The sequence below is a fragment of the Antedon mediterranea genome, chromosome 8, assembly GCF_964355755.1.
Source record: "Antedon mediterranea chromosome 8, ecAntMedi1.1, whole genome shotgun sequence".
NCBI classification, from domain to species: domain Eukaryota; kingdom Metazoa; phylum Echinodermata; class Crinoidea; order Comatulida; family Antedonidae; genus Antedon; species Antedon mediterranea.
In genome coordinates, this window is record NC_092677.1 from 22,370,470 (window position 1) to 22,396,934 (window position 26,465).

Consider the following 26,465-nt stretch of genomic DNA (forward strand, 5'->3'; position numbering starts at 1 on the left):
TTACAAAACAGTATATAATTTAAATTAGAAATATGAAAAAAGGCACAAGGGCATGCAAACAAAATGTAAGAATGCAAACAATCTTTTTACTTGGGGTACCCGAGTCTAGGACTCGCTCATCTTCTCCTCCTCCTCTTCTTCTTCCATCTGGACACTATTGAACCAACTTGAAAGTCCTACTAGTTCTACGCGTCGTCTGACGGCCCTGAAACATGGCATGCATATACAGGGACGTATAGGTGAACAAAGCTCAAGAGAGAACATTTTTGTACAATAGGCCTACTTCAACCGGATGAAAATTATAAGTGCAATTCTGGGCTCTATTTTCATTGAGCTCTGCCCCAGACATGGTGGGCTAGTAGGCCTACTGCTGGAGACTTAATATTTAATTTCATATTTAATTTCATATTTCAATGAATAGGTGCACTTTCCGGGGGGACAAGCTCTATTGTCCTGGTAATTGTCCTGGTGAGTCTTATTCATTCATTCAATCTTTTATTTCGGAAACTCTGGTCCATAGAAAGTAAATTACATAGGCCTATAGGCCTAAATGAAATAGATAAAATAAACAAAATTACTAATACTCATCTCAGGATGGCATTCCATCTGGAGAGCATCTTCGACTTAACTAAGACATTGCTTATAATCGTCACGATTAAAATATTTTTGCTTGCATTAAGTCTACACATCAGGCCATATAGGCCTATTGATATTCTTAACAATTCATAAAAAGAGGGAATTCTACATTCCGTAATATATAGGCCTAGTTTGTTTCATATAATTTCAAATCATGTAAAGTACCATTTTTCAGGCGGGAGTCTATGCAGCTCTATTTTGTTAAATTCTAAACAGTTTGGTATGCCGTCGTGGTTGGGGTGTCACGAAACCTCAGACCACGAAAGCTCAGACCCCCTAAGACCTAAGATCACGAAAGCTAAGACCCAACACCTAAGAATTACAAATACTAAGATATACTACAGCTTAAAAACAATACTTGTTTATCCATACATAATTTTAAACACAGTAGGTTTCATTTATTACCATAAATATAATTTAATACTACCGCAAAACATAGATAAACTCACATTATTTTCGCCCGTTGAGTAAATGTATATTTTTTCTTTACAACAAACAAACTTGACGGGTTGTTTGTTGGTATATATTTACTCCATTGTGTTGGTTCAGAGGATGTTTTTCTTACGCACCTGCCTTTCTTGTATTTTGACTCCAAATTTGTTGACTAACTTTATCCTGAACACCACACTTTAAAATTAGGACTTATAAGTAGGCCTACTTTCAGAAGGAGAAACACATAATAACAAATAAATAAATCCTTTAAATTGATGATTTTACAGATGTGTTTCTTTGTACTGTATACTGATTACTGTAATGACAATGACGTAACTCCTCGAGCTCCCCATGCTCAATGTTTTTGTTTCTATGGAGCGCCAAAAGAGCAACAATAATAGTACAAGTATAAAAACAGAAAGAAAACGAAACAAAAAAACTTATCATGATTTTTAAATTAAAATTTATTTGCCAGTATTTATTTCTTCGTACTTGCATGATTATACTATTATCATTACAATTTTAATTTTACATTGTTCCATCCACACTGTAGATGGACTCCACAGAGTTTTCAGCCCTCTATATAATTTTTGCTCTTTTGACGTTCCATAGAAACAAAAACATTGAACATGGCCCATGGGGTAGGCCTACTGTACTGTAGGCTAGTCATTTTGTGTGCGAGAAAACGTCTGTAAAATCATCAATTTAAAAATGTATTTGTTACTTTTTATGTGATTCTTTTTCATGAAAGTGCCAATTCTAAGGTGTGGTATTCAGAATAAATGTTGGGAGTTAAAATACAAGGCAGGTGCGAAAGATAAATATTTGTAATCTTAGGTGTTGGGTCTTAGCTTTCGTGATCTTAGGTCTTAGGGGGTCTGAGCTTTCGTGGTCTGAGCTTTCGTGACACCCGTCGTGGTTGTTATGCAAATGAGTTTGTGCACGTGTATTATGGGGAAGATAATATGTTAGTCATTCGAAGTCAACACACCACACTGTCAAACTTTGATGCTGCATGCAGCATGTTTTTAATCTTTACATTAGAAGATTGTTCAAATCATGTAAATAAAACATTTTCCGGGCGGGAACCCAGCAGCTCTCGAAACTGAGAACTCACCCATGAGTAGGCCTACTAAAAATGAAGGAGCACATTGGTTTCTTTTTTAGGCTTTATGGCAGTCTATTTAATGAAAAATAATGCCATGCAACTTTGTTTCTGATTTTAAAAAAGGTCCACTTGTTTAGGCCTGACATTTACAACCTTAACAAGCACGAATGTGCGATACTCGGGGTACAGAAAAAGAAGCTGTAATGAGGTCATAAGACCGGATGTAACGTCACATACACATCAATAACCTCGCTACCAAATTCGGCTATACGGTACCATCTTCGAGACGTAAAATAGCTGCATCCGTTTTGAAATTTTAAAATCCGTCTCTATAGCTTTGAGGACATGCCCCTGTAATATATATTCATGCCAAATTCCAGCTCAATACTACAACGAATGGGAGGAGTAGTACTTTATAAATCGCACTTTTTACTCAATAGTGTCCGGATGGAAGAAGAAGAGAAAAAGATGAGAGAGCCCTAGACTCAGGTACCCCGAGTAATAAAACGAGATATACTCATATCATATTACGTATACAGTATATTTTACCATAAAGTTTAAGAAAAATAGGTTTCCCCAGGGCTCATACCAGGAACCTTCTGCGTGTTAAACAGGCCTGATAACCACCACACTACGAAACCTCTTGTGGCGTGGGTTACACAAAGTTCCATTTAAATTACAAATAAATATGGTAATAAGCACAAAGCAAAATAAACATGTGTAAAAGTTATAATTACCGATTACACAAAATAAGTATGTAAAAAAATAATAAAAATAAGATATACTGTGTATATCATATTGCGTATACAGTACTTTTCAAAAGGTTTCACCCGGGCTCGAACCGGGTACCTTCTGCGTGTTAAGCAAACGTGATAACCACTACGCCAAGATTCCGCATATAACTACATGATGCTGTGGTGTGTGTCACACATTGTGGGTTCTTAATTAAACAAATTAATTAACAAACAAAAAAGCACGATTGTGCGATACTCGGGGTACAGCAATGAAGCTGTAATGACGTCATAAGACGGGATGTGACGTCACAAACTATATGGTACCATCTTCGAGACGTCATATTGCTAGCTGCATCCGGGTTGAAAATAAAAAATCCGGCTCTATAGCTTTGAGGACATGTGCCTGTAGTATATTCATGCCAAATCCCAGATCAATACTACAACGAATAAGGGAGGAGTAGTACTTTAAAAATCGCACTTTTTACTCAATAGTGTCGAGATGGAGGAAGAAGAGGAGGAGGAGGAGAAAATCAGTCCTAGACTCGGGTACCCCGAGTAAAAAGCACGAATGTGCGATACTCTTGGTACTGCAAATGAAGCTGTAATGACGTCATAAGACGGGATGTGACGTCACATACACATCAATAACCTACCAAATACGGCTATATGGTACCGTCTTCGAGACGTCATATTGCTGCATCCGATTTGAAAATAAAAAATCCGGAGTAGTACTTTAAAAATCGCACTTTTTACTCAATAGTGTCCAGATGGAGGAAGAAGAGGAGGAGAAAATGAGTAAGTCCTAGACTCGGGTACCCCGAGTAAAAATATCTCACTTTCAAAAACAATATTTATTTTCAATAAAAAAAAAAACAAAAGAAAAAAATATTCCTAGAGGTTCGAACCCACTACTGAGAGCACTCAAACCTGAGTATTACCCGTTACGCTATAAAGTAGTACACGACGAAACAGTTGATAATAGTTATACGTGTATTACATAATTCACCAGTACGTCATAATATCATAAAACGTTGTTAAAACCAAAATGACCAGTTAGCTCAGGCGACTGAGCGTCGTGTTGACAACACGTATGTCGTGGGTTCGATTCCCACGCTGGTCGGTGGAATAGAGTTAAAGGTATGCGACCAACTGTGTTTGGGGTTCACAGAATTTACGTCCCCCTTTCCACCACACATTTCGAGAAGGCACTAGCAATGCATCTGGTGATGATGTGGTGGAAACGACCCCAAGGCTGTGGCAGGGCGTTAGTGCTGAGGCAGGGAGAGCACATTTTTTACTCTTTTTTTTTTGGCTTTCGATACATGTATCTGATCTCGTAAATTTTGTGTTTCGCGCCCTCAATTATAATGTAAAAAAGAAATTAATTACCTTCGTTACGTGTTTAGAAGGGAATGTATGTCTCACCGTAGTTTGGTATTCCGTTCGTTGTTATGCAAATGAGTTTGTGCAGGTGTAGTGGGAAAGATGGTATTGTTAGTAATTGAACTGTTGAATTTTGATTTTGTTAATAAATGTTGCTACATTGGTAGCGAAATGTCCGATTAATGCAACATATTGTATTAAAATATAATATGAATAAACGTTTATGGATGGTAGTTGGTGTGTATGGCCGCACCGTCCCAGAATAAACATATTTTAAACAGATAGTTTGTCTCCGATGATTTTTGTATGGAGTTAATGGAGAGTGAAATATGATCAAATATAGAACATTTGCAAAGATGCCGATTTCCAGACCGATTTCGAAGCTTAGACTAATTCCGCCGCCGGGCTAGGCCTTAAGCATATAGGAAGTCGAGTTTTTTAAAGTAGAAAACTCCACCTAAACTTTTGAAGTCGCATCTGGATAGTTGACTTTTTAAAAAATATCATAAATGTCATAGGTGATTATATATGGTACGGTAATAAGTACAAGTATAAGTGCAATTCTGGGCTCTATTTTCATTATTAGCTCTGCCCCAAACATTGTGGGCTAGTAGGCCTACTGGAGACTTAATATTTAATTTCATATTTCAATGAATCGGGGACAAGCTCTATTGTCCTTGTGAGTCTTATATAGTTTGTTACATATAATTTTAAATCATGTAAAGTGCCATTTTTCGGGCGGGAATCTATGCAGCTCTATTTTTTATTCTAAACAGTTTGGTATGCCATCGTGGTTGTTATGCAAATTAGTTTGTGCACGTGTATTATGGGGAAGATAATTATGTTATTCGCGGTCAACACGCCACACTGTTAAGTTTTGATGCTGTTAATCTTTACATTAGAAGATTGAGTATCAGTATCATAACGGTTTTGACGCATAGTTCATTGTTTATACAAGTGGGGAATCCCCTTTTAGGACGCTATTTGTCTGTAGTTTGCAAAGGAGTGTGTAACTTGACTGAAAAACTGCGAACTTTTGATGTACCGGCGGTTGGAACCATGAACATTATAATATTAGAAAGAACAATATAAACAGGTCCATCCCAAATTAAACTCATAGAGATGTTGTTCAGGCCCTAGCCAGGGGAAATCTTTATGGTTCGGGAGAACCTCTTAGACGTTAGACTTAAACGCAAATGTGTTTACCGGCGGAAAAAGTAGCTGGCTGCGATCGTTTTGCCAATTGCAAGCGCGCTATTATTTTGAGTGTAATTTCTGGCCAAAGAGGTGCCATTTATCATAATAGTAATAGTAAGACCAGCTGAAACTGAGTGAGGTTGGATCACTTACTTTTACACCTTCTTCCAACCCAACGTCATACTTAGGATTATAACATGGTTTCTTCTTATCATTAAAGTACAAGCCAAACACTGTTGTTGTTAAACAGAGAAATATAATAGTTAATTTTAGCATTGTAAAATAACGACGACAGTTCACTAGACTTTTCGGTGGTGCAAAGAAGATGGAATAAAGGAAGTAAAAACAAGTTGAATTTTGAAATTATGAGGAATCAGATATACAGTAATTCGGTAAATACTGGCCAATGTAGTACAGTAGTATAACACTCCCGTAATATTTTTCGTATGCTGCGCATAGTATGCAAAGGATGGCCATCGGCGGCAGTTTTCAGCCGGTCCTCCAATACGGACAATGCAGTTATTTTTTAGGCCTAGGTTGTGTGATGTCTAGCATTAATTTGTTTGTTTTAAGGTTGTTAGAGTTTTTTTTAAATATATTTATCCGCTTCATCATGTGGAGATCTAAGACGGGATAAACCGCATGCAAGAAACAGGTTAGATTCACAGAATATTCTATTCTCGAATTTAATATCAAAACAATCAATTTGTTTAAAGGTTTTTGCTTTAACGAAATTATAAAGTTACTGCAAACATGATTTTAAACAACAAAATGTAAAAACAATGCATTTTACGATGTACAAACTAAACGCGCACGCGTAGAGTGTGCATGAAGCGCAAAGAGCACCAGAAGGAGAGTACTCACATAGTGACTTTTCTACAATCCGCCAGACTGGTGTTTCTTGTGTTTGTATTTTTGATTGTATTATATGTTTTATATGTCTTCTGGAAAATAAATGAATTGAATTGAATTGAATATATTGAAAGAGTTCCGAAATTCAATAGATTATATAATAATAATAATTTATTGAAACTACACCTTTACAACGGTGGCACCCGTTCATACACGGTGCGTTCTATATAGCCTACAGATAGACATTCAACAGATACAAATTAATAAATACAAACAGATACAAAATAAAACTAGTCAACCGCCGACTCGATCGCTATCGTAGTCGTACGTCACTTATGCAATATACAATGAGTTAAAAATAAAAAAATATTGTACCAAAATTTAAAAATATTAATATTAAAAACTCAAAACTGTAACTGGATTAGATCAGGGTTTTTAAAAATATATGATGTAATAAATAATAATGTGTTTAAACCTGCGATAGAGATAAAAAGAAGGTTAAGATGTACACAAAATTGGATCAGTGAATATTCATGTATATTGAAAGCCATTCCAAAAGAATGGAAATGTATTTTAAAATCAGCACATGACATTAATGTAAATGATATACCTATTACAAACAATAAGGTCTTAAATATGACGTCTAGTCAATTATATAGATTCATAATAGATGCTCAATATATTACACCTACGGCACAGGTTAAGTGGGAATCCATATTTGGTAATATGCCATGGACAAAAATATGGGTAAAGAAAGTTTCTGGTCTTAAAGAAAAAAAACTGGCACATTTTAATTTTAAATTGTTGCACAGAATATTGCCAACAAATGAAAGATTACATAGGTGGAGACTTGTAAATTCCCCATGTTGTGACACATGCAATGTTATTGAGAATGATAAACATATGTTAGTAGAGTGCATAACAGTAAAATGTTTATGGAGAGAGATAAACGAAATAATTAGAGCAGTAAGCATACATATTCCTGTTTTTTCTTTCAAAAGACTTTTATTTGAAACTGACAATAATTACGTAAATAAATTATACACTTTAGGAGCATTTTGTATTTATAAAGTAAAGATATTAAGTTTATTGGAAAAAGAAAAAAAAATCAATCTTCTACAAATGTTTAAATCTGAAAAAAAGATAAGAAATATGTAAAGCTGCAGGTATACTGTATATGCTCAACCATATTAAGGAAAAAAATATGTCAATGAGATACCATGAATGATGAATCTATTATGTTTTTTTGTTTTTGTTTTTTTTCTTACTACTATATTGTATGTTTTGTAAATATGTATACCTTGATGGTGAAAAGTTTTTTTATAGATTGATGATAAAAAAAAATGATGAAGGATAAGAAGGTTTAGGTTTAAGTGGTGAAGTGTTTTCATCAAAGCTTTCATATTATAGGTATATATATGTAATTTGCACATTCTTACTGCATGTGAAATTTTTAAATGATAAAATGGTTAAAAAGAAAAAAAAATGTCAAATTATTTTTAATGGATCATTAAACATAAATGTTGTTAAATGATAATGTATGTATAAAAAAATAATAGAATAAATAATAAGTAAAAAAAAAAAAAATTGAATGAAACTTTGATGGGTTATACTGTAGATGCAAAAAAGGATAATCTGTTGGAAATAAATTTTGTAAACATTTAAAGATCAAAAAAAAAAATCAATGTTAAAGGATGAGGAAAATATAATGTTAACAGTAAAAAGTTAGTAAGTAATTAGTATAACAGAGAATATGCATTGTTTAAATGAAAATATGTTTGCATAGATAAATCCAAAGAAAAATAAAATGGGACAAACCCATGGGATGGATTTATTAAACATAAACATATTATAATTGTATGAAATAAATATGCATGTAGATGAAAAAAAAACAAAAACAACTATGTAAGAAAAAATAAGCCCTGTTAATGAAAATGTGTTATAGATAATATGTATAAAAAGAGGAAACTATGTAATCAATGTGGTTAAAATAAAATAAAATTTAAGAAGTTATAGATGCAAAAAAAGGATAATCTGCTGGAAATAAAAGTTTTGTAAACATTAAAGATGAGAACAATATTATGCTAACAGTAAACATTTAGTAAGTAATGAGTATAACAGAGAATTTGCATTGTTAAATGAAAATGTGGTAGATGAAAAAATCAAAAACAACTATGTAAGAAAAAAAAATAAGCTTGTTAATGAAAATGTGTTACAGATAATATGTTTAAAAAGATATATGTAAACAGATGTTTAAACAAAGATTGTAAATATAATGATATGTATAGTGTATAGTGAAAAATATATGTAAAGAGAACAGTTGTATGGAAATAAAAGTGGGATGAACCCACATAAGATAAAAAAAAACAAAAAAAAAACTCAAAATAAAAAGATCTCTATACCGCAACAAAACAAAAACATTACATGCTATCTGCGAGTTGTATAAGATTGTTTCGTATTTTCCATGATCTTGTTATATTAGGTATACTTTACACAATTTGTCAAGACTCAATAGAACATTATTACTGAGGGGAAGTGTATCCGTCCCCAGAACATATAACATTTAAAGAAGGCAGTAACGGCGTTCCATACTCTTGCACCACCATGTGCTGGCTGTCCGGCCGGCGATTTTTTTTTCCGTACGAGAGTTCCTCCATCGGTTCGTTTCGGACTCAATCGACTCTTCGGTAAGCCACCGATGCTCACTGATGCGTGACAGCAACCACAAAACGTGAGCAGCTTTTTTGCACGAGTGACAAATTTATACATACTATACTAGAGGCCTAATACTATACTCACTGTAAATATAATAATAAATATTAATAGTAGTACTGAACGTCATTGTAATAATAATAATAGTCCTAGAATTTTAATAATATAATACTGTATAGGCAGCCACAAACCAATGTATGTACCATCAGATTCACAAACAGTAACACACACACAGCAGCAGCACTTTGTTGGTCGTCACAAGCAAGGCCTAGCTAGCCTAGCCCTACGTACGTGTGCTGCTTCAATGTAGTACATTCCATCTACTGTCTACAGTAGTAGTAGATGTTTTTATCAAGAAAATTACAATTTTCTTCAGGTTTTTAAGTGTAACATTTGAAAAATTGTATACATTATAGGCCTAGTATTAGTAACATGTATTCTTGTAAGTTGTAATGTATAGAAACACATGCTTGCTTATAAAGCGTTTAATATTGTGTTAACTTAATTAAAACTCCAAAGTTGCCTATTATTAAAAGTCTGAAATCTTTTTTTCAAGATTGGGGATAATTAATACGTACACCTTTAACGTAAAATTTCCATTACCTTACAATATAAATATTAATTTAATAATATTATTTTAAAAGGTATAAAAAACATACACTGTGCATAGGAATTCCTACTGTACATAATCATTTTAAATTCAAAAGTAATACCTTGCATAGGCTTACACAAGCTAGGCTAGCTACAATACCATAAACGATAAGAAAAGAGCCTCTCGTTCGTGACAAAAGGTCGTTCAACTTCAAAAAATAATATCTGAAACGACCTACTATTGGGTCGTAGACCTAAATATCTTCAATATGCTATTGGGTTCTTAATGTAATTACTAAGTAGGCCTAGTATTTATTAATTAATGTCATCAAAACTCGTATTAGTGTAGATTTATTTTACTATTGTGAGAGCCTGTGTGAAAGTAAGGGCCTGTTTCTGCTGCAACTGCTCAAAATACGGTATAAAAATACGGTATAAAATACGGTATTTTTTATACCGTATTTTTTAGTACCCCGTTTCTGCTAACAATACTTCTTGGGTGGTCGTGTTAAATTTCATCTTTTTTACCCAAATTGCCATTCATTTATTTGATCGATAATTAAAAGTCGCAATAAAGGAAGTTTTACGTCTCACTTTCAACAGCCTAGGCCTAGTGATAGAGATGTTGTGAGAGCACAGAAACATCGTAATGGGGACAATTAATTCGTTCCCTCCCCGAGTTATTGTATTTTGCAATGTTGTACTGCTTTCGCAGGCTCTTCAGCTTTGAGTTTACTTGCTTTGGAGACAAGTCTATTCCATACTCCTGCTTTTTTATTTTAGAAATGTCTTTATAAATGTGGTTGTCCCTTTTATTACCTTTTAGTTGGCCAGACATTTTAGCTTCCCCACACAAATTTATTTAGTAAAACTGTGACGTCTTCGCTCCACATTTTCGCCGAATATATATATACACGTGTGTAAAACAGCTAACAGCGACAGAAAATAAAAACACGAATGTTGACCTTTTGTCATGTAAAAAAAAAATACGGTATTTTTTATTGGCAGCAGAAACGGGTACAAAAAATACGGTATAAATTTGTAAATACCGTATTTTCTCCACAAATTTTGTGGGGAAAATACGGTATACAAAATACGGTATATTTTTTATGAGCGCAGTTTCTGCTGCCAAAAATATACCGTATATATACGGTATTCAAAAAATACCGTATAATATACGGTATTTAGTTGGCAGCAGAAACAGGGCCTAAGCTCGCGGTTTGTAAATGTAAATTGTATTATGTTGTCACGCATCAGTGAGCTGACTTTACCGAATACCGAAGAGAGTCGATTGAGTCCGAAACGAACCGATGGAGGAACTCTCGTACGGAAAAAAAAATCGCGTCCGGCCGGCCGGCTGCTGCATGCTGCTGCTGCCTGCCACCAGAGCACGAAAGTACCAGCAGTTGGCGCACGAGGCCGATGAAACGTACGTATGATTATATTAAAATTCTATAATATTAATAATTGCTACCGCACTTTTGCATCTCTCTCGAGTGGTTACGGTATATGGAATGACTGTGAAGTTGTATGCCCAGTTGATTAAAGTTAGAGAGAGGCCTTGTTGTTGTGTGCGAATGTACAGTAGCGGGGTCTGTTGGTCCTAGCTAGCTAGACCGCGCCGGTTTACGATGAAATCGGTCGCGTCTTAAGCCCGTAGCCAGGATTTTTACAGAGGGGTTCTTTTTTTCCCAAAAAAGGGCACTTCTCCCCCTTATGAGAATTACCCTCCGGTATATAACCTTCCCCACCCATTGACTGCTTTATAAGATTTAGTATCAAACGTATATCAAAACACCACCAGTGCTGTTTTCCACCAGTGCTGTTTGTCACCAGCCACAAGAGAGGGTCACGAGTGTTGACAAAGTGCGAGGCAAGCGAGGCATGCCAAATATTTGTGCGAGGCATCATTTTATCATTTCCAAAAATGCGAGGCATATAGTTTACAATTTCAAAAAGGTGCGAGGCATAGCTTAACGTGCTATTATGCTATATTATAGGCCTAATAATCAATCGATACAAGCGTATCTAAATAGATTCGTGTATACACTCATCATGTTGTTTATTTTTATGTAACGATTGTTTTTTCATTCAAGTCATATCGTGTCAAATTTTACTTTTACAAAAGTGCCCAAACTACGGTTCAAAAATCTGAACGACAGTCTTCAACTTTCGATAAACAATAATTGTTATAGCGACACAATCATCAAATGACTGCAATGTTTGTTGGCATTTCGAGCGTGTTCACTCACATGTCTCTCGAACATAGCAGAGTGAAAATAATATTTTGTCACACCCCTGCGCCTAGATCCGGTAGACCCGAGAGATGGAAAATCCCTCTTTACTATTTAGCAGGTAGCGGAATGATTCAGCCCTCAGCTCAGAGGATTGTGGTGCATTCCCCTCCTATAGCACGTGGTTTCAGCAGCAACGCACAGACTTCTCTCTGAGCGGTGTGCCAAAGACATTTTTGACATTCCATTCTCTAGGAACAACACGTGTACCTCTCTCGCAAATAAGGTGAACAGCGATTGCCAGGACAAGTTCAATAACTGGCGGTGAATAAAAGGTAACTGATATGCCGATCCAATAACATGCCGCAAAGAAAAAAATTGCGACAGAATTCTGGAGCGCGTGTGAAAAAAGACTTACGTCCGACAATTGTAATACTAGGCCTAAAATTAAACTTTAGCTAATATGCTTAGCCCTAACCTAGATAAGAGGCCTATGTAGAAAATAATTTAATCAATTTTGATATAATAATAATTGGTGTAATATTTAATAATGATACACTATTCCTGTTTTAGTAAGCTAGGTATATTACGAACGATTTTTATTTATTGTTGTCCATGTACGTACTAATAAACCTGGCGCTAGTTTCCTTCGCTTGTATTTTTACTCCAAATTTGATAACTAACTTTATCGTGTGAATACCACACCTTAGAAGTATACCTCATGAGTACTTTAATGAAAGAATCACATAAAAAGTAACAAATAAATCCTTAAATTAATGATTTTACAGGCGTGTTTCTCGCACACTGTTCGCGAATTTCACTTATTCAATGTTCAATATTTGTTTTTCTGTGGAGCGCCAAAAGAGCAACGATAATAGAGGACTAAATAAAACTCAGTGGAATGCGTCAATTTCTCATGCATTTATTGGTGAAAAACACGTTTCATTTCAATATATTTGTTAATTTGTCAATAAAAATGTTGTAATATGTTACTGACTGATACTGTTCTGTTTTCAAAGAATAATAATCGATCCTAAATCAACATCACTACCTAGTCTAGACCTAGGACATCCTACTAAGGATATTATGAGGAATTTTTCTATTTTATTCTTTAAAAGGTTAACGAAACCGTGTACATTATCAACAGTTACATTTTTCCTTACTGACAGTTGACAAAATCTATTGAAATTGTACTTGATTTTCACCAAATAATGCGTTAAATATAAATGGATTCCACAGAGTTTTTAGCCCTCTAATTAATTTTGCTCTTTTGGCGTTCCATAGAAACCAAAATATTGAACATTGAGTGTGCGAAATGCGAGAAAAACAACGTCTGTAAAATCACCAATTTAATGGATTTATTGTTACTTTTATGTGATTTTTCTTCATTAAAGTAGGCCTACTAATTCTAAGCTGTGGTATTCAGGATAAAGTTGGTTAAAATACAAGGCAGGTGCAAAAGGAAACTAGCCTAGCGGGCCTAGGCCTAGGCTACTTCAATTTCGGTGATTTCCTGCTTTGCAATTTTGAGAAATGATAAAATCATGCCTCGCATTTTTTGATGATGGTAAAACGATGCCTCGCATAAATTTCTGACTTGCCTCGCATGCCTTCCCTGCCTCGCGTGCCTCGCTGCCTCGCACTTTGTTACTACAGTACAGATAAAAACTACTGCAACATTTGCCACGCGTAGGTAACGTAGTCTACGCGTGGCGGGTGCGTGGCGGTTGCGTGGCGTAGCATTCGTAGTGCGTAGGCTACGCGTAGCATTCGTGGCCTACGTTGTGATCAACTGTGTGTGGGAATTCCCCAAACTCAACTGTTTACTGTGTACAAGTACATCGTCGACGGCTAAGCAGGCTACGAAAAGTTCGAATAAATAGAAATGATACGATTGTTTCGCCAATACAATAATATCATCATCATTATTAAACATACTTGAAATTCAAATTTTTCTAAAGAAAATAGCAATTAAAATTGCTCAAAGCCTAGGCTAGACGCGAAAAGTCTAATTAACTAGGCCTACTGCTGACTGCTGTACATTCACCATCGCCGGCCAGGCAGTAGTAGTGAACAAAATGAATTGATGACGGGGGCCGTTATTATGACTACCTTCCATAGTAATAGTATTAGTAGTACCCAGGCCTCGAATTTGGGGATTTTAGGGGCAAGGCCATTTGGCCTCCGGTTTTCGTTGATTTGAGGGGCACCAAGGCCAAATGGGAGGGCACCAAGGCCATTTGTTTTAAATCGAAGGGGCACCAAGGCCAAAATTAAAAAATATTTTAATAACTAGGCCAAAATTAAAAAATAGCTTGTTTCCGGTTGAGCGCCCGGGTGGAATTTTTTTCAAAAAAAAAAAATTCTACCCGCAAACATTTTTGGGGGAATTTCCCCTATTCATCAGATTGCGTACCGTAGTAGTAGTAGGAGAGGACTGTAATATTTATATATAATGAAATACAAAAAGATGTAGTGTATTCACGATCCATATAAATAATAATTATTAAGGTACGATGTTTAGCGTTCACAGTTGTTTCGTTTAGTTTCAAACAATGCGATAAAAAAAAAAAAAGGCATGTGAAGCCAGGCCCAACAGGTAAAGACCCTACACTAAGGCGCAGCGGACGGAGAACACAGGTTACAAAAACAATTTGTTTGTAGGCCTTCAACTATTCATACACAGAGTGTTAACCACGGTAAAAATCAAGCCAATGACATTATGTTGTAGAATATAAATTATTGTTATTTTCCGAGTTTCGATTTCTGAAGCTTTTTTGTTAGTATAATCCATATTCATAAGAATTCAAAACACGGACGGACGCCGACCCCTCTCTCTGTTTAGGCTTCTGCACGTGTATTGTGGACTATACCATTTCCTTGAGTTCGGTAAAAACGCGTTTGTTAATTTAGTGTACGACGTCGTTAAACAAGATTTTTCGATGATCTGTCGGCTGGATTATTGAGGTGGGTGCGATAAAATATAAATATAATATACTTCCAACGATCTTCGGGTTGAGGTACCGGTTTAACTTTAGTACTAAAAGTTGACACCCCTAATTTTACACGTATAATGGAATGGACTACACAATGCAGGAACGCACATGGTATTTTCATATCAGAGGGTGCGTGTACGTCAAAAGGAATTGTTTTTCCAACGACCGATCCTCTTCGTGTGAAATTTCTTATCAGAGGGTGCGTGTGCGTCAAATGGAATTGTTTTCCCAATGTATTGAATATCGCGTGTGCTTGATCGGTTCGGCGGCGGGAGGATAGGCTAGGCTAGGAGTGCGTGTAATTTTTTTTTCAACGAAGGCGGCTAGCTCGATTGTTGAGGCGGGGGTGGTGCGACTTTAATACTTTCAGTGACCTCCGATCGAGGAACGTTTTTAGCTTTATTATTAAAAGTGTACACCACTGTATTTTAATGTACTATCTATACCATTATTTACCACGCACGGCGGCCGGGACGATATTGTTTTGGTTATATAAATATGTATGTTCGATGTTTTCTCTAAGTAAATGCGTTTTTTAGGGAAATCCCCTTTGCAACGAAGACAGGCGATAGTTTTGCGTCTCGTCCGATATTCTTGACATTATTTTCTATCTACTTCAGTGGTTTTTATTGTGGTAAAACTCGGGAAGGGCACTCACGGCCAACGCAAAAAAAAAGGGCAGGCCAGTAGTGGCCGTGGGTGCTATTAATTTTCGAGGGCATTGAGGCCAACTGGGAGGGCACCGACGGCACTGGCCGCGGTGGCCGCGGTAAAATTCGAGGCCTGAGTACCGTATATTTCGGTGTATAAGTCGCACTTTTGACACGCAAATTTGACCTCTAAATTAAGGGTGCGTCTTATACACCGAACATAAATGCCTCACCACACAGATTGTACATAGGCCTAGGCTATCACCTCGTTTGCTAGGCCTGAGTAGGCTAGGCCTAGCTACAGTAACTAACTAACGTAACGGCAACCTGCTTCTGCCTAGTTTTCAAGTCATTTCAGCATGATGTACAGTTATACTAAATATGATGAAAAGATTTGTTCATTATGGCGCTCCGATAAAATTTTATTTGTAAACGTTTACGTCGTACGATTGGAATAGTATTTATTTATACAGTAGTTATACGCACGACCGCCGTACCCCAAGCGCAAGCCCTTATTTTGGTGGCCACATGGTGTACGGTATTCGACTAGTATATTCTCCAGGTGATTATAGCATGGACCTAGCGTACACACTTCTCGGATACATAGATACTAATCGAATACGATTGTCCGTGAAAACGCGCGCCCTCTCGAAATGATCAAGCGAGGCTAGCCCACACACGTGCGTGTTACACACACGGTCATGCACTCGATGTTGCGGCGAAACTCATGAATAACAAGTTAGAAAGAACTTGTTGAGGCTGGGCGCGGCCGAGCCTAGGTAAGAAAAAACATAAATAAAGGATGCCGTTGTAGATATAACAAAATATATTATTACAATAATATTGATTACATTTTAAAAAAACATTGTTTTGATGAAATATAAGGTGCGTCTTATACATCGACGATATAAAAAATACCGATATTTTACTCTCAGTTGGGGGTGCGTCTTATACACAGGTGCGACTTATACACCGAAATATACGGTAGGCCTAAAATTGCAAGTTAATTTTTTTATAAGTAATTAATACAGTACTCAGTATGTTTCATTTAAACAAAAAATATCCAGGTTTGAAACTGTCGTAACTGTACATCAAACTCCATTATTAGCTATTGTAACAACCTGCAGCAGAGGATCGGTGGAGGGTCAAGTTACAGGTCGTTTAGAACATCGTCATCAGCAGAGAGGAGGAGGATCGGAGGACACAATGTGCTTGCCTGATCTTGTTGTTTTGTTTTTTTTTAGTCATGCGCGATAATAGTAGATAGTATTTAAATAAATGTAATTTTAGTTATAAATAAAAATAAATTATAATTAACATTTTAGGGTTAGGAAATATGCAAGACTTTATTTAATTCACAAAATTGAAGGTTAAAATCAAAACATAAAAGTACAGTTCAGAGAGAGTATCCATCCGCGGATCATAAACACGTGGATATAAACACACTGGGCTAATGAATTACGAATGGAGTGATCCGTCTCGATTTCCGTTGGAACAAAAATAATATCGTATTTGTATTCTTTTATTTTGACATTTACAGTATTTAAACAATTCATATTATCCCATAGTACTAAATAAGCGTAATATTTCATTTAAACGCATTTTTAAAACGAAACATCGTTCATTATAATTATAGCCTAGTAGTAAACAAACATAGTTCAGACAGTAGAGAGTTGAACTGCGCGATACAAACACGTGGCTGTCGTATCGAGGAAATATCCTTCTGTCACCTAGGCTATACCACATTATTTCACATTTTCACGCCATGTACATATAACGCTTGTACACAGTATGGATTATCATACAGTCTAGTACTACTACTAAGTAGGCCTATAAGTACTATAGGCGTACCACATATTTTAAAATTAAACTGTCGGTACCGGTAACCCTACCTTTTTAGCTAGTAAGCTAGCTAGCTAGGCCTAGCCGGAGGCCATTTCACACAAACAGACGACGACCGCCGTACGTTGGCCGATCGGTGATAGATGTACACTTGTTCTTCTTTCATAAAAATAAATGTCCCATTTTAACACAACCAACACACAGGTAATTAATACTAATATTAATACATTTATTATTACTTCACAGTAATTAACTCGCATTTTAAATTTGATGAAAACTAGTATTCAAATTCGTTAACAAATTCCGTGTGTGGTGCAGCAGCACAGTACACAATAATCTGAACATTGGAATTTCCCCTCCTAGCTCTCGCTTCGTAGGCTACGCGTAGACTACGCGTAGCATGTTAGCTTGCGTAGATTACGCCACGCGAAACCTACGAAGTTGCCACGCGTACGAAACGTGGTCTACGCGTCCAAATGTTGCAGTATTTATTATCTGTACTGTACCCCCTGACAAGACTAGACAAGTTATTTTTAACATTGACAAAATTCTACTACATTTGGCCAAAGAATATACGGGTGTCACGAAACCTAAGACCACGAAAGCTAAGACCCCCTAAGACCTAAGATCACGAAAGCTAAGACCCAAGACCTAAGATTACAAATATTTATCTTTCGCACCTGCCTTGTATTTTAACTCCCAACATTTATTCTGAATACCACACCTTAGAATTAGCACTTTTATGAAAAAGAATCACATAAAAAGTAACAAATAGAATTTAAATTGATGATTTTACAGACGTTTTTCTCGCACACATACTGTTTGCGAATTTCGCATGACTAGCCTACAGTAGGCCTACCCCATGTTCAATGTTTTTGTTTCTATGGAACGTCAAAAGAGCAAAAATTATATAGAGGGCTGAAAACTCTGTGGAGTCCATCTACAGTGTGGATGGAACAATGTAAAATTGTAATGATAATAGTATAATCATGCAAGTACGAAGAAATAAATACTGGCAAATAAATTTTAATTTAAAAATCATGATAATAAGTTTTTTTGTTTCGTTTTCTTTTTCTGTTTTTATACTTGTACTATTATTGTTGCTCTTTTGGCGCTCCATAGAAACAAAAACATTGAGCATGGGGAGCTCGAGGAGTTACATTACTAACTTCAACAGTATACAAAGAAACACGTCTGTAAAATCATCAATTTAAAGGATTTATTTATTTGTTATTATGTGTTTCTCCTTCTGAAAGTACTTATAAGTCCTAATTTTAAAGTGTGGTATTCAGGATAAAGTTAGTCAACAAATTTGGAGTCAAAATACAAGAAAGGCAGGTGCGTAAGAAAAACATCCTCTGAACCAACACAATGGAGTAAATATATACCAACAAACAACCCATCAAGTTTGTTTGTTGTAAAGAAAAAATATACATTTACTCAACGGGCGAAAATAATGTGAGTTTATCTATGTTTTGCGGTAGTATTAAATTATATTTATGGTAATAAATGAAACCTACTGTGTTTAAAATTATGTATGGATAAACAAGTATTGTTTTTAAGCTGTAGTATATCTTAGAATTTGTAATCTTAGGTGTTGGGTCTTAGCTTTCGTGATCTTAGGTCTTAGGGGGTCTTAGCTTTCGTGGTCTTAGGTTTTGTGACACCCAAGAATATACTGTATATCACAAGAATGAGTAATCCGCGATTTTCCCTGTAACAGTAATATTGTCCATGTGGTAGGGCGCCGCCATAAGGCCAAATAAAAAAAAATACTTGTTAAGCGTCACACCCTCATAAATGTTCAGGGGCGGGGGGACGGTTTTTTTTTTTTTACTTTTTATGGAGGTATAATTTTGCGCGATGTACAAGATATATAGTATGTTTCAATTCAATGTTTTTTTAATAAATACACGTAGTCGGGAAGTTACTCCACAAAGCAGTCGGCGTGGAACGGTTGATTAGCCTACAGTTTAATTCGCCGGTTTTTTTAAATATTCTCCATGATTCATTCATACAGAGGAGATAAGAAAATCGCGCACAGCATGCAAAGCTAGCAAGCTGCATGCTAGGTTGTGATGTTCACTCAAGTGGAACTTGGGCGTACCGTCCACTCAGCATTAAGTACATGACAGTTCTGCTTGGTTGATTTTCAAAGCTGTGTGTTTTGTGTGCTAGGCTAGCTGCATTGTGCGATGTGAGCTTGTGTGTTAGCTAGAATATGCCCGATATTTCGCGAAAAAAAAAGGAATTTAGGGTGGGCGGACAGGTACGTCTGACGCTGGGCGGAAGGCCTTAAAATTAGCTTTAGACTCCGCCCTGCACAATTACATCCCTGTAGGCCCTAGGCTAATCCGTCCAAGCTGCCACCCCCGCCTCACTCATCGGCCATGGTCCGCCGTCTCTCGCTCGACTCATCTATCCAGGAAATTCCCTATCGCGAGAAGCATGATGTTGGTCTCAATAATACTAAATAGTGGGCTGATTTTGAAAACAGCTTACGGCATTTCTTAAGTGAATTTTTATTCAACGTATTCATTCTTCTTTGATGAATCCTTTGCCAATTGCTGTGTAAATCAGTATTTAAAGTTGTGATGCGAAAAGTGTGTGTAATTATTTCACAGGTAAACCAGGCATATAAGAAAACGCATCGCCGGGCCCAACAGGACCTCGTGGTGTGCCGATCTCGAGCGCGAGATCATCGTAAACAAAATTGGTAGAGTCCATTATGTATGGGGTGTTTCCTATTTACGAACCTATAAAAAACGGGCTTCGACCACTGTGTAGGCAAAATATTTATTTCGTTAAATCCCTAAATTGATAATCGTGTATTCTGTAATCACGTGACTGATGATGTAATCCTCAGCGACGTACTAAATGCACGTGAATTAATGTGATTCGCTGTGCTATTCGCGTTTCCTTGACGTCAATCGGCGGCGTGTAAATCACCAAATTGCCGTTGTTGTCGACATAGAGCGATCGGTGGCTAGCTAGCGTGGCTAAGCTAAGAAGTACCTATTTTTCAAAAATTACACCAGCCTAGCAAACATTTGCTAGTTTTGAAATTTTCAACTAGCAATTATGAAGAATCTACTAGCAAAATGCTAGTTTGCTAGCGTGAATTTTGAGCCCTGCTCTGGAGCTGGGCCGGGCCGCTGAACTTTCCGTTGTATGTGGGTAAAAAAAAAAAGAAAAAAAAAAAGAGAGGCGGCTGGATAATCAGGAGCGGGCGGTGACGCTTAACAAGTATGTTTTTTTATTTGGCCTAAGTGTGGATGTATCTGGGATGTATACAACTTTTTGTGACGGTTTCACTAATCAAAGGCTGGACCACCGGTAGTATTTTCATGATAACAAATCTTATCAACTACACGCCAACATTATGTTAAACAGGCCTCGAATTTTACCGCGGCCACCGCGGCCATTGCCGTCGGTGCCCTCCCAGTTGGCCTCAATGCCCTCGAAAATGAATAGCACCCACGGCCACTACTGGCCTGCCCTTTTTTTTGCGTTGGCCGCGAGTGCCCTTCCCGAGTTTTACCAAAATAAAAACCACTGAATTAGATAGAAAATAATGTCAAGAAGATTTGTTTACACGACTCGGACGAGACGCAAAACTATCGCCTGTCTTCGTTGCAAGGGTATTTCCCTAAACGCATTTATTAATACACAAACAGTAAACAAAACATCGAACATTGCAATAGGGTAACCAAAACAATATCATCCCGGCCGCCGTGCGTGGTAAATCATGGTATAGATAGTACATTAAAATACAGGGGTGTAAACTTTTAATAATCAAGCTAAAAACGTTCCTCGATCGGAGGTTACTGAAAGTTTTAAAGTCGCACAAATCGAGCTAGCCGCCTTCGATGAAAAAAATATTACACGCACTCGACTCCTAGCTAGCCTAGCCTATCCTCCCGCCGCCGATCCGGTCGAACACACGCAATTATTCAATGCATTGGGAAAACAATTCTATTTGACGCACACGCACCCTCTGATAAGAAATTTCACACACAACGTCGTGTGAGAGTACGCGCGGAGAATCGGCGGATCGTTGGAAAAACAATTCCTTTTGACGTACACGCACCCTCTGAGAAGAAAATACCATGTGCGTTCCTGCATGGTGTAGTCCATTATACGTGTAAAATTAGGGGTGTTTACCTTTAGCACCAAAGTTAAACCTGCACCTCAACCCGAAGATCGTTGGAAGTATATCATATTTATATTTGATCGCACCCACCTCAATAATTCAGCAGACAGATCATCGAAAAATCTTGTTTAACAACGTCGTACACTAAATTACCAAACGAGTTTATACCGAATTCAAGGAAATGGTATAGTCCAGAATACACGTGCCGAAGGCTAAACAGAGAGAGAAAGGGGTCGGTGTCCGTCCGTGTTTTGAATTCTTATAAATATGGGTTATACAGTACTAACAAAAAAGCTTCAGAAATCGAAACTCGGAAAATAACTATAATTTATATTCTACTACATAATGTAATTGGCTTGATTTTTACCGTGGTTAACACTCTGTGTATGAATAGTTGTAGGTAAGGCCTACAAACAAATTGTTTTTGTATCATGTTTTCTCCGTCGGCTGCTAGCTAAGTAAGGCTGAGTAGCTTGCTGTTGTAAGGGTTTTTATACCTGTTCCGGGCCTTACTTGGTTGGCTTCACATGCCTTTTTATCGCATTATTTGAAACTAAACGAAACATTCAACACAGGACGGTAAACTATAAACACTGAACATCGTACCTATTTATTATTTATATGGATCGTAAATACACGTAATATTTATATGAAATACAAAAACATGTATTGTAGACAGTCCTACTACTACTCCGCGATCTGATGAATAGGGGGAAATCCCAAAACATTTTGCGGGTAGAATTTTTTTTTTTGGAAAAAAATTCCACCCTCAACCGGAAACAAGCTATTTTTTAATTTTGGCCTAGTTATTAAAATATTTTTTAATTTTGGCCTTGGTGCCCCTTTGATTTAAAACAAATGGCCTTGGTGCCCTCCCATTTGGCCTTGGTGCCCCTAAAATCAATGAAAACCGGAGGCCAAATGGCCTTGCCCCTAAAATCCCCAAATTCGAGGCCTGGTTAAATACTATTTGGATATTTAATTGTTCGTTTTATGCAATTTATTTAGTAAAAACTGCCGTATAAACAGTTTGCTTTATCAACCGGGCGCTACGATAGCGTGACCGGGCGTGTTGGTGTTTACGCGTTTTCACGAAGGATAGTTTAATAATATTCCTATATTTAACTTGTTTCTGGTAAAACAAATAAATGTTAATGACATTTAACATTTTGTCCTATTAATAACATGTATTTTATACTAATTTATATCATAAAAACAATACTTAATTTACCGGGCGTAGAGTAGTACACGGCAATGGTAAAGAATAGGCCGTGCTGAGTAACGATTCGTTGATTTTTGGTGTTGCTGTGTTAGGCCTTTTTTGTGAACTAACTTAGCATGTTAGTAAATAATTGTCTGTAAAAGTGAATGTTACTAGTTTGTTAATAAATATGTATTATAAAATGGTTTACAATTGCAAAATATATTATCATAATTCTATTTAATGTGACATATAATATCTATTAAATCAAGTCTTATTTAGTATGTATACATCCGCCCTTATGAGGGCAGGCATCACTCTCTGGTGCTCTCTGTTACAAATTTCTCATGCAAAAATCGCGGAATACTCATTCTTGTGATATATATTCTTTGATTTGGCCAATCACAGTTCTTTATTTTTGGTCATATTTTTGTGACGTGTTGGACCTGATAATGAAGCTCCGCCTACTTCACAATAACCTGAGTAACAAAAACATAAATGGCCAATCATAATTCGGGAAATTTGCTTGATTATGAGAGGCTCTGCCTACTTCATCTCTTGTTATGGCCACAGCAGCGCGCGAGTGGTTTTTTTTGCTAACGTTGCCAAAAGGCATGTCTTTTTATGCTTGAATTTTTTTTATGAAGTCATTTCGTCCCAATTTCGAGTTCCCACAACCCACTAGCCATCTGGGCTTAAAGGAAGATACTTTAGGTAGCCCGGAGCTGTTTTTACTAGCCATTGTACGCCGGGCTAGCACTAAATCGAGCCCTGTCTAAAGTGAATAGTCCCGGGCCGAATCGTCCTGGAACCTGCATTTCGGCCGCCGGTTATGGAATGACCAAATTCATGAAACGCCAAAAATGACAAAATATGGCATGATCATTTCGGCTGCCAGGTATGGCGCGCCAAATTTAAATAGCCAGAAATAACGGTGTACAGTATTACAGTGAACAAAATAACTTTACAAAGTCTATGGAACGCCACAGAGAACTACTGTATGGTCATTTAAACCAGCAGAGATCAGTTGTGCAATGGGCTAAATACAGTACATTTTTTTGTCGTAGATTTAAAGTTATATTATTTTACTGTCTGAATATTTTGGTCAAAATGAGTATTGATTAAATGTTTATTTTTTTTATTATTTTACAGGTCCCAAAGATGCGTGTGCTTTGTAAAAATGTGTTTCTTTATGAATATAATAAATGTAAAACATACGAATAAAAGTGTTTTTGACTGGTACATAAAAAAACTTCAGCATCACCTCCTTCTTATTAAAAAAAATGATAGCTTTGCGATAAGGGAAGTTTCATTTATAATTTCAAAAACAAAATTCCCTAGGATGAGTTTTACAAGGCTCATTAAACATTAGTGCCTTGGTTTTAATACCTTGGAGTACAATGATCTTTGAAGCTGCCGCTAACGATAACCGTATGTATATCTCTGAGATTTTTCTTTGTCATTGTTGGACGCATTTCGTCATAAAATATTTGTTTAAAAAAAACGAATCCGACGCTAAACAGTTACTATGCGCTAAGCAAGTAGGCGTATCTTTTTTTTATATAATGTGGTCTTCTTTTTGCACACTTCATATTAAATTTCAATAAACATGCGATGACGCACGATGCATTGTTTATTTGTTTGTCCAAATATCCAAGGAAGAGGGTTCGATCAAATACGCGGAGATTCTTTTTTTTCTCATTCAAATCAGATAGTAGCACACAGTTTGGTATACTGTGTACTTTCGTTTAGGTTGGCATATTTTATTCAGTTTGCCGCCGCATGACCAAAACACAAACGATCCTGCCACGAGACAACATCGACACTGAACCATTTACACAGTTTTTCTCGGACGTCAATAGCATCTTTGCTACTGTGGAACCCTCTGTGCTCCAAACTAAGTAGGGCCTTCTACTGATTCTATTGATGATATATCTGGATCATCTGACACCATTGGTGTTGGCCCCGTTTTACGTATAAAATTATGCAGGACTGTTGCACACAGTACAACTTTGTCCACGTTGGCCAGCTTCAGCTCCAGCTTACAATGAAAAATGCGAAACTTGTTGGCCAGGATGCCAAATACATTTTTAGAGATTCGCCTAGCACGGCTGTGGCGGTAGTTGTATATCCTTTTATCTCTGTCAAGTTTTTTACCTGAAACATAAATAATTCTAATTCTTTATGATGTGTTGGTGTCGACAAAGTCTTACTATATTTTTTTAGACCTGCCATCACAATAAATAATAGAATAAAAATCATTCTGTCTTATTACCTGGGTATGGTCTCATGACGTTTGTTTTAAGGGGGGAAATGCTTCGTCCCCTACAATCACAGGGGGCACTGGACCCAACTCTGGTATATCTGGTAAAACTTTAGGTGGTGGTATGCCTAAAGTATTTTCTTCTAAAACAATTTTTAATTGCATTTTAGAGAAAATACCTCCATCACTGCTAGAACCATAGTTGCCAACGTCTACACAGATAAAATTGTAATTTGCATCTACTATTAGGCCATTAACACAATGGAGTAGGTTCCCATGTAGTTGTAAAATAGGGAACCACAATTTCCAGGGGCTTTGATTGTTACGTGCTTCCCGTCAATAGCTCCGAAGCAGTTTTGGAAATTCCACCGTCTTTCAAAATCGGCTGATATGTCGGCCCATTCACCTTTAGTATGCAGGGCCATATACTGGTTGGAGTTTTTTCCAGATAGCATCTGCCACCTCCATTACTATCGCGCTTTTTATTGTGCTAATTCCTACACGGAAATTGTAATGCAGAGAGGTTTGTCTCCTGAGGCAAGGAATCTAGAAAAAGATATACAAAAAATATATAAAATCAATTTAGTGTTACAGGCTCGCTCGTTAGGCTGGAACCAACAATAAGAATATAACAAAACACGTTGTAGTTGTCGTCCATCTTTATTTATCTCCTTTCTTTTTCTCTAGAGGGCTCACTTCCGTGTGACAAACCCATCACACACCCCCACTTAAAGAAAGTTTGATATGATTAAACTGTTTTACTATAACATCTAAAATCTTTTCTCATACAGTAGTTATTTTAACAGGTCATTGATATGATTTTTCTTCAACTGCTTCTTTAAAATTTCACAAGTTCTAATGACTTTAAATCTGTGTATGCCATTAATGCATCACTCTATCACAACTAAAATATAATATTTAAATAAACACTTTTAAAGTCAACAAAACTTTTAAGAATCATTTTATGTTTTATCTAAACCTCAGCTACAACATTGTCCTTTCCTCTGATATGATGAATTTCCAGATTCATTTCTTGAACTGCTAAACTCCATCGCAACAAGCGTTGATTTTTGTCCTTCATTTTTGCCAAGAACGTTAATGGGTTGTGGTCAGTCCAAACTACAATTGTAAACGGAGTAGATTCAAGATAAACCTTAAAGTGCTTTAATCAAAGCTAATGTCTCCTTCTCAACAGTAGAATAACGCTTCTCATGCTGGTTGAATTTTCTCAAGAAGAAACAACCAGGCTTGTCAAAACCATTCTTATCTGTTTGTGCCAACACAGCACCAGAACCAACATCACTGGCATCGAATACGAATTTGGCCTGTCAACATGACCAAGTATTTTATGTAATAAAGTTGTAACTGCATCTTCTACCCCCCTTTTGGAACAGTAGGCAAATTGACATGGATCCAAAAGACTTGGTCTCGCTTAAAATCTCATTCTTAATTAATTTTTCGAAACATTTCATAGGTACAGC

The 26,465-nt window shown here is 36.6% G+C and overlaps 1 protein-coding gene across 3 annotated transcripts in view; it reads left to right on the top strand.

Annotated features, from left to right (window-relative positions):
- Nucleotides 1-11,003: 11,003 nt before the first annotated feature.
- The window catches only part of LOC140056536 (cyclin-D1-binding protein 1 homolog), a 61,538-nt gene continuing 46,076 nt past the window's right edge, over nt 11,004-26,465 (top strand). For 2 of the 3 annotated variants that reach the window (XM_072101935.1, XM_072101936.1), the window contains exon 1: nt 11,004-11,074. In XM_072101935.1, the coding sequence (XP_071958036.1) occupies nt 11,010-11,074 (65 nt within the window). In that variant the 5' untranslated portion in view covers nt 11,004-11,009. Of the gene's footprint in view, nt 11,075-15,664; nt 16,305-26,465 lie in introns of those variants that run through there. The other variant, XM_072101938.1, reaches the window with a different exon arrangement.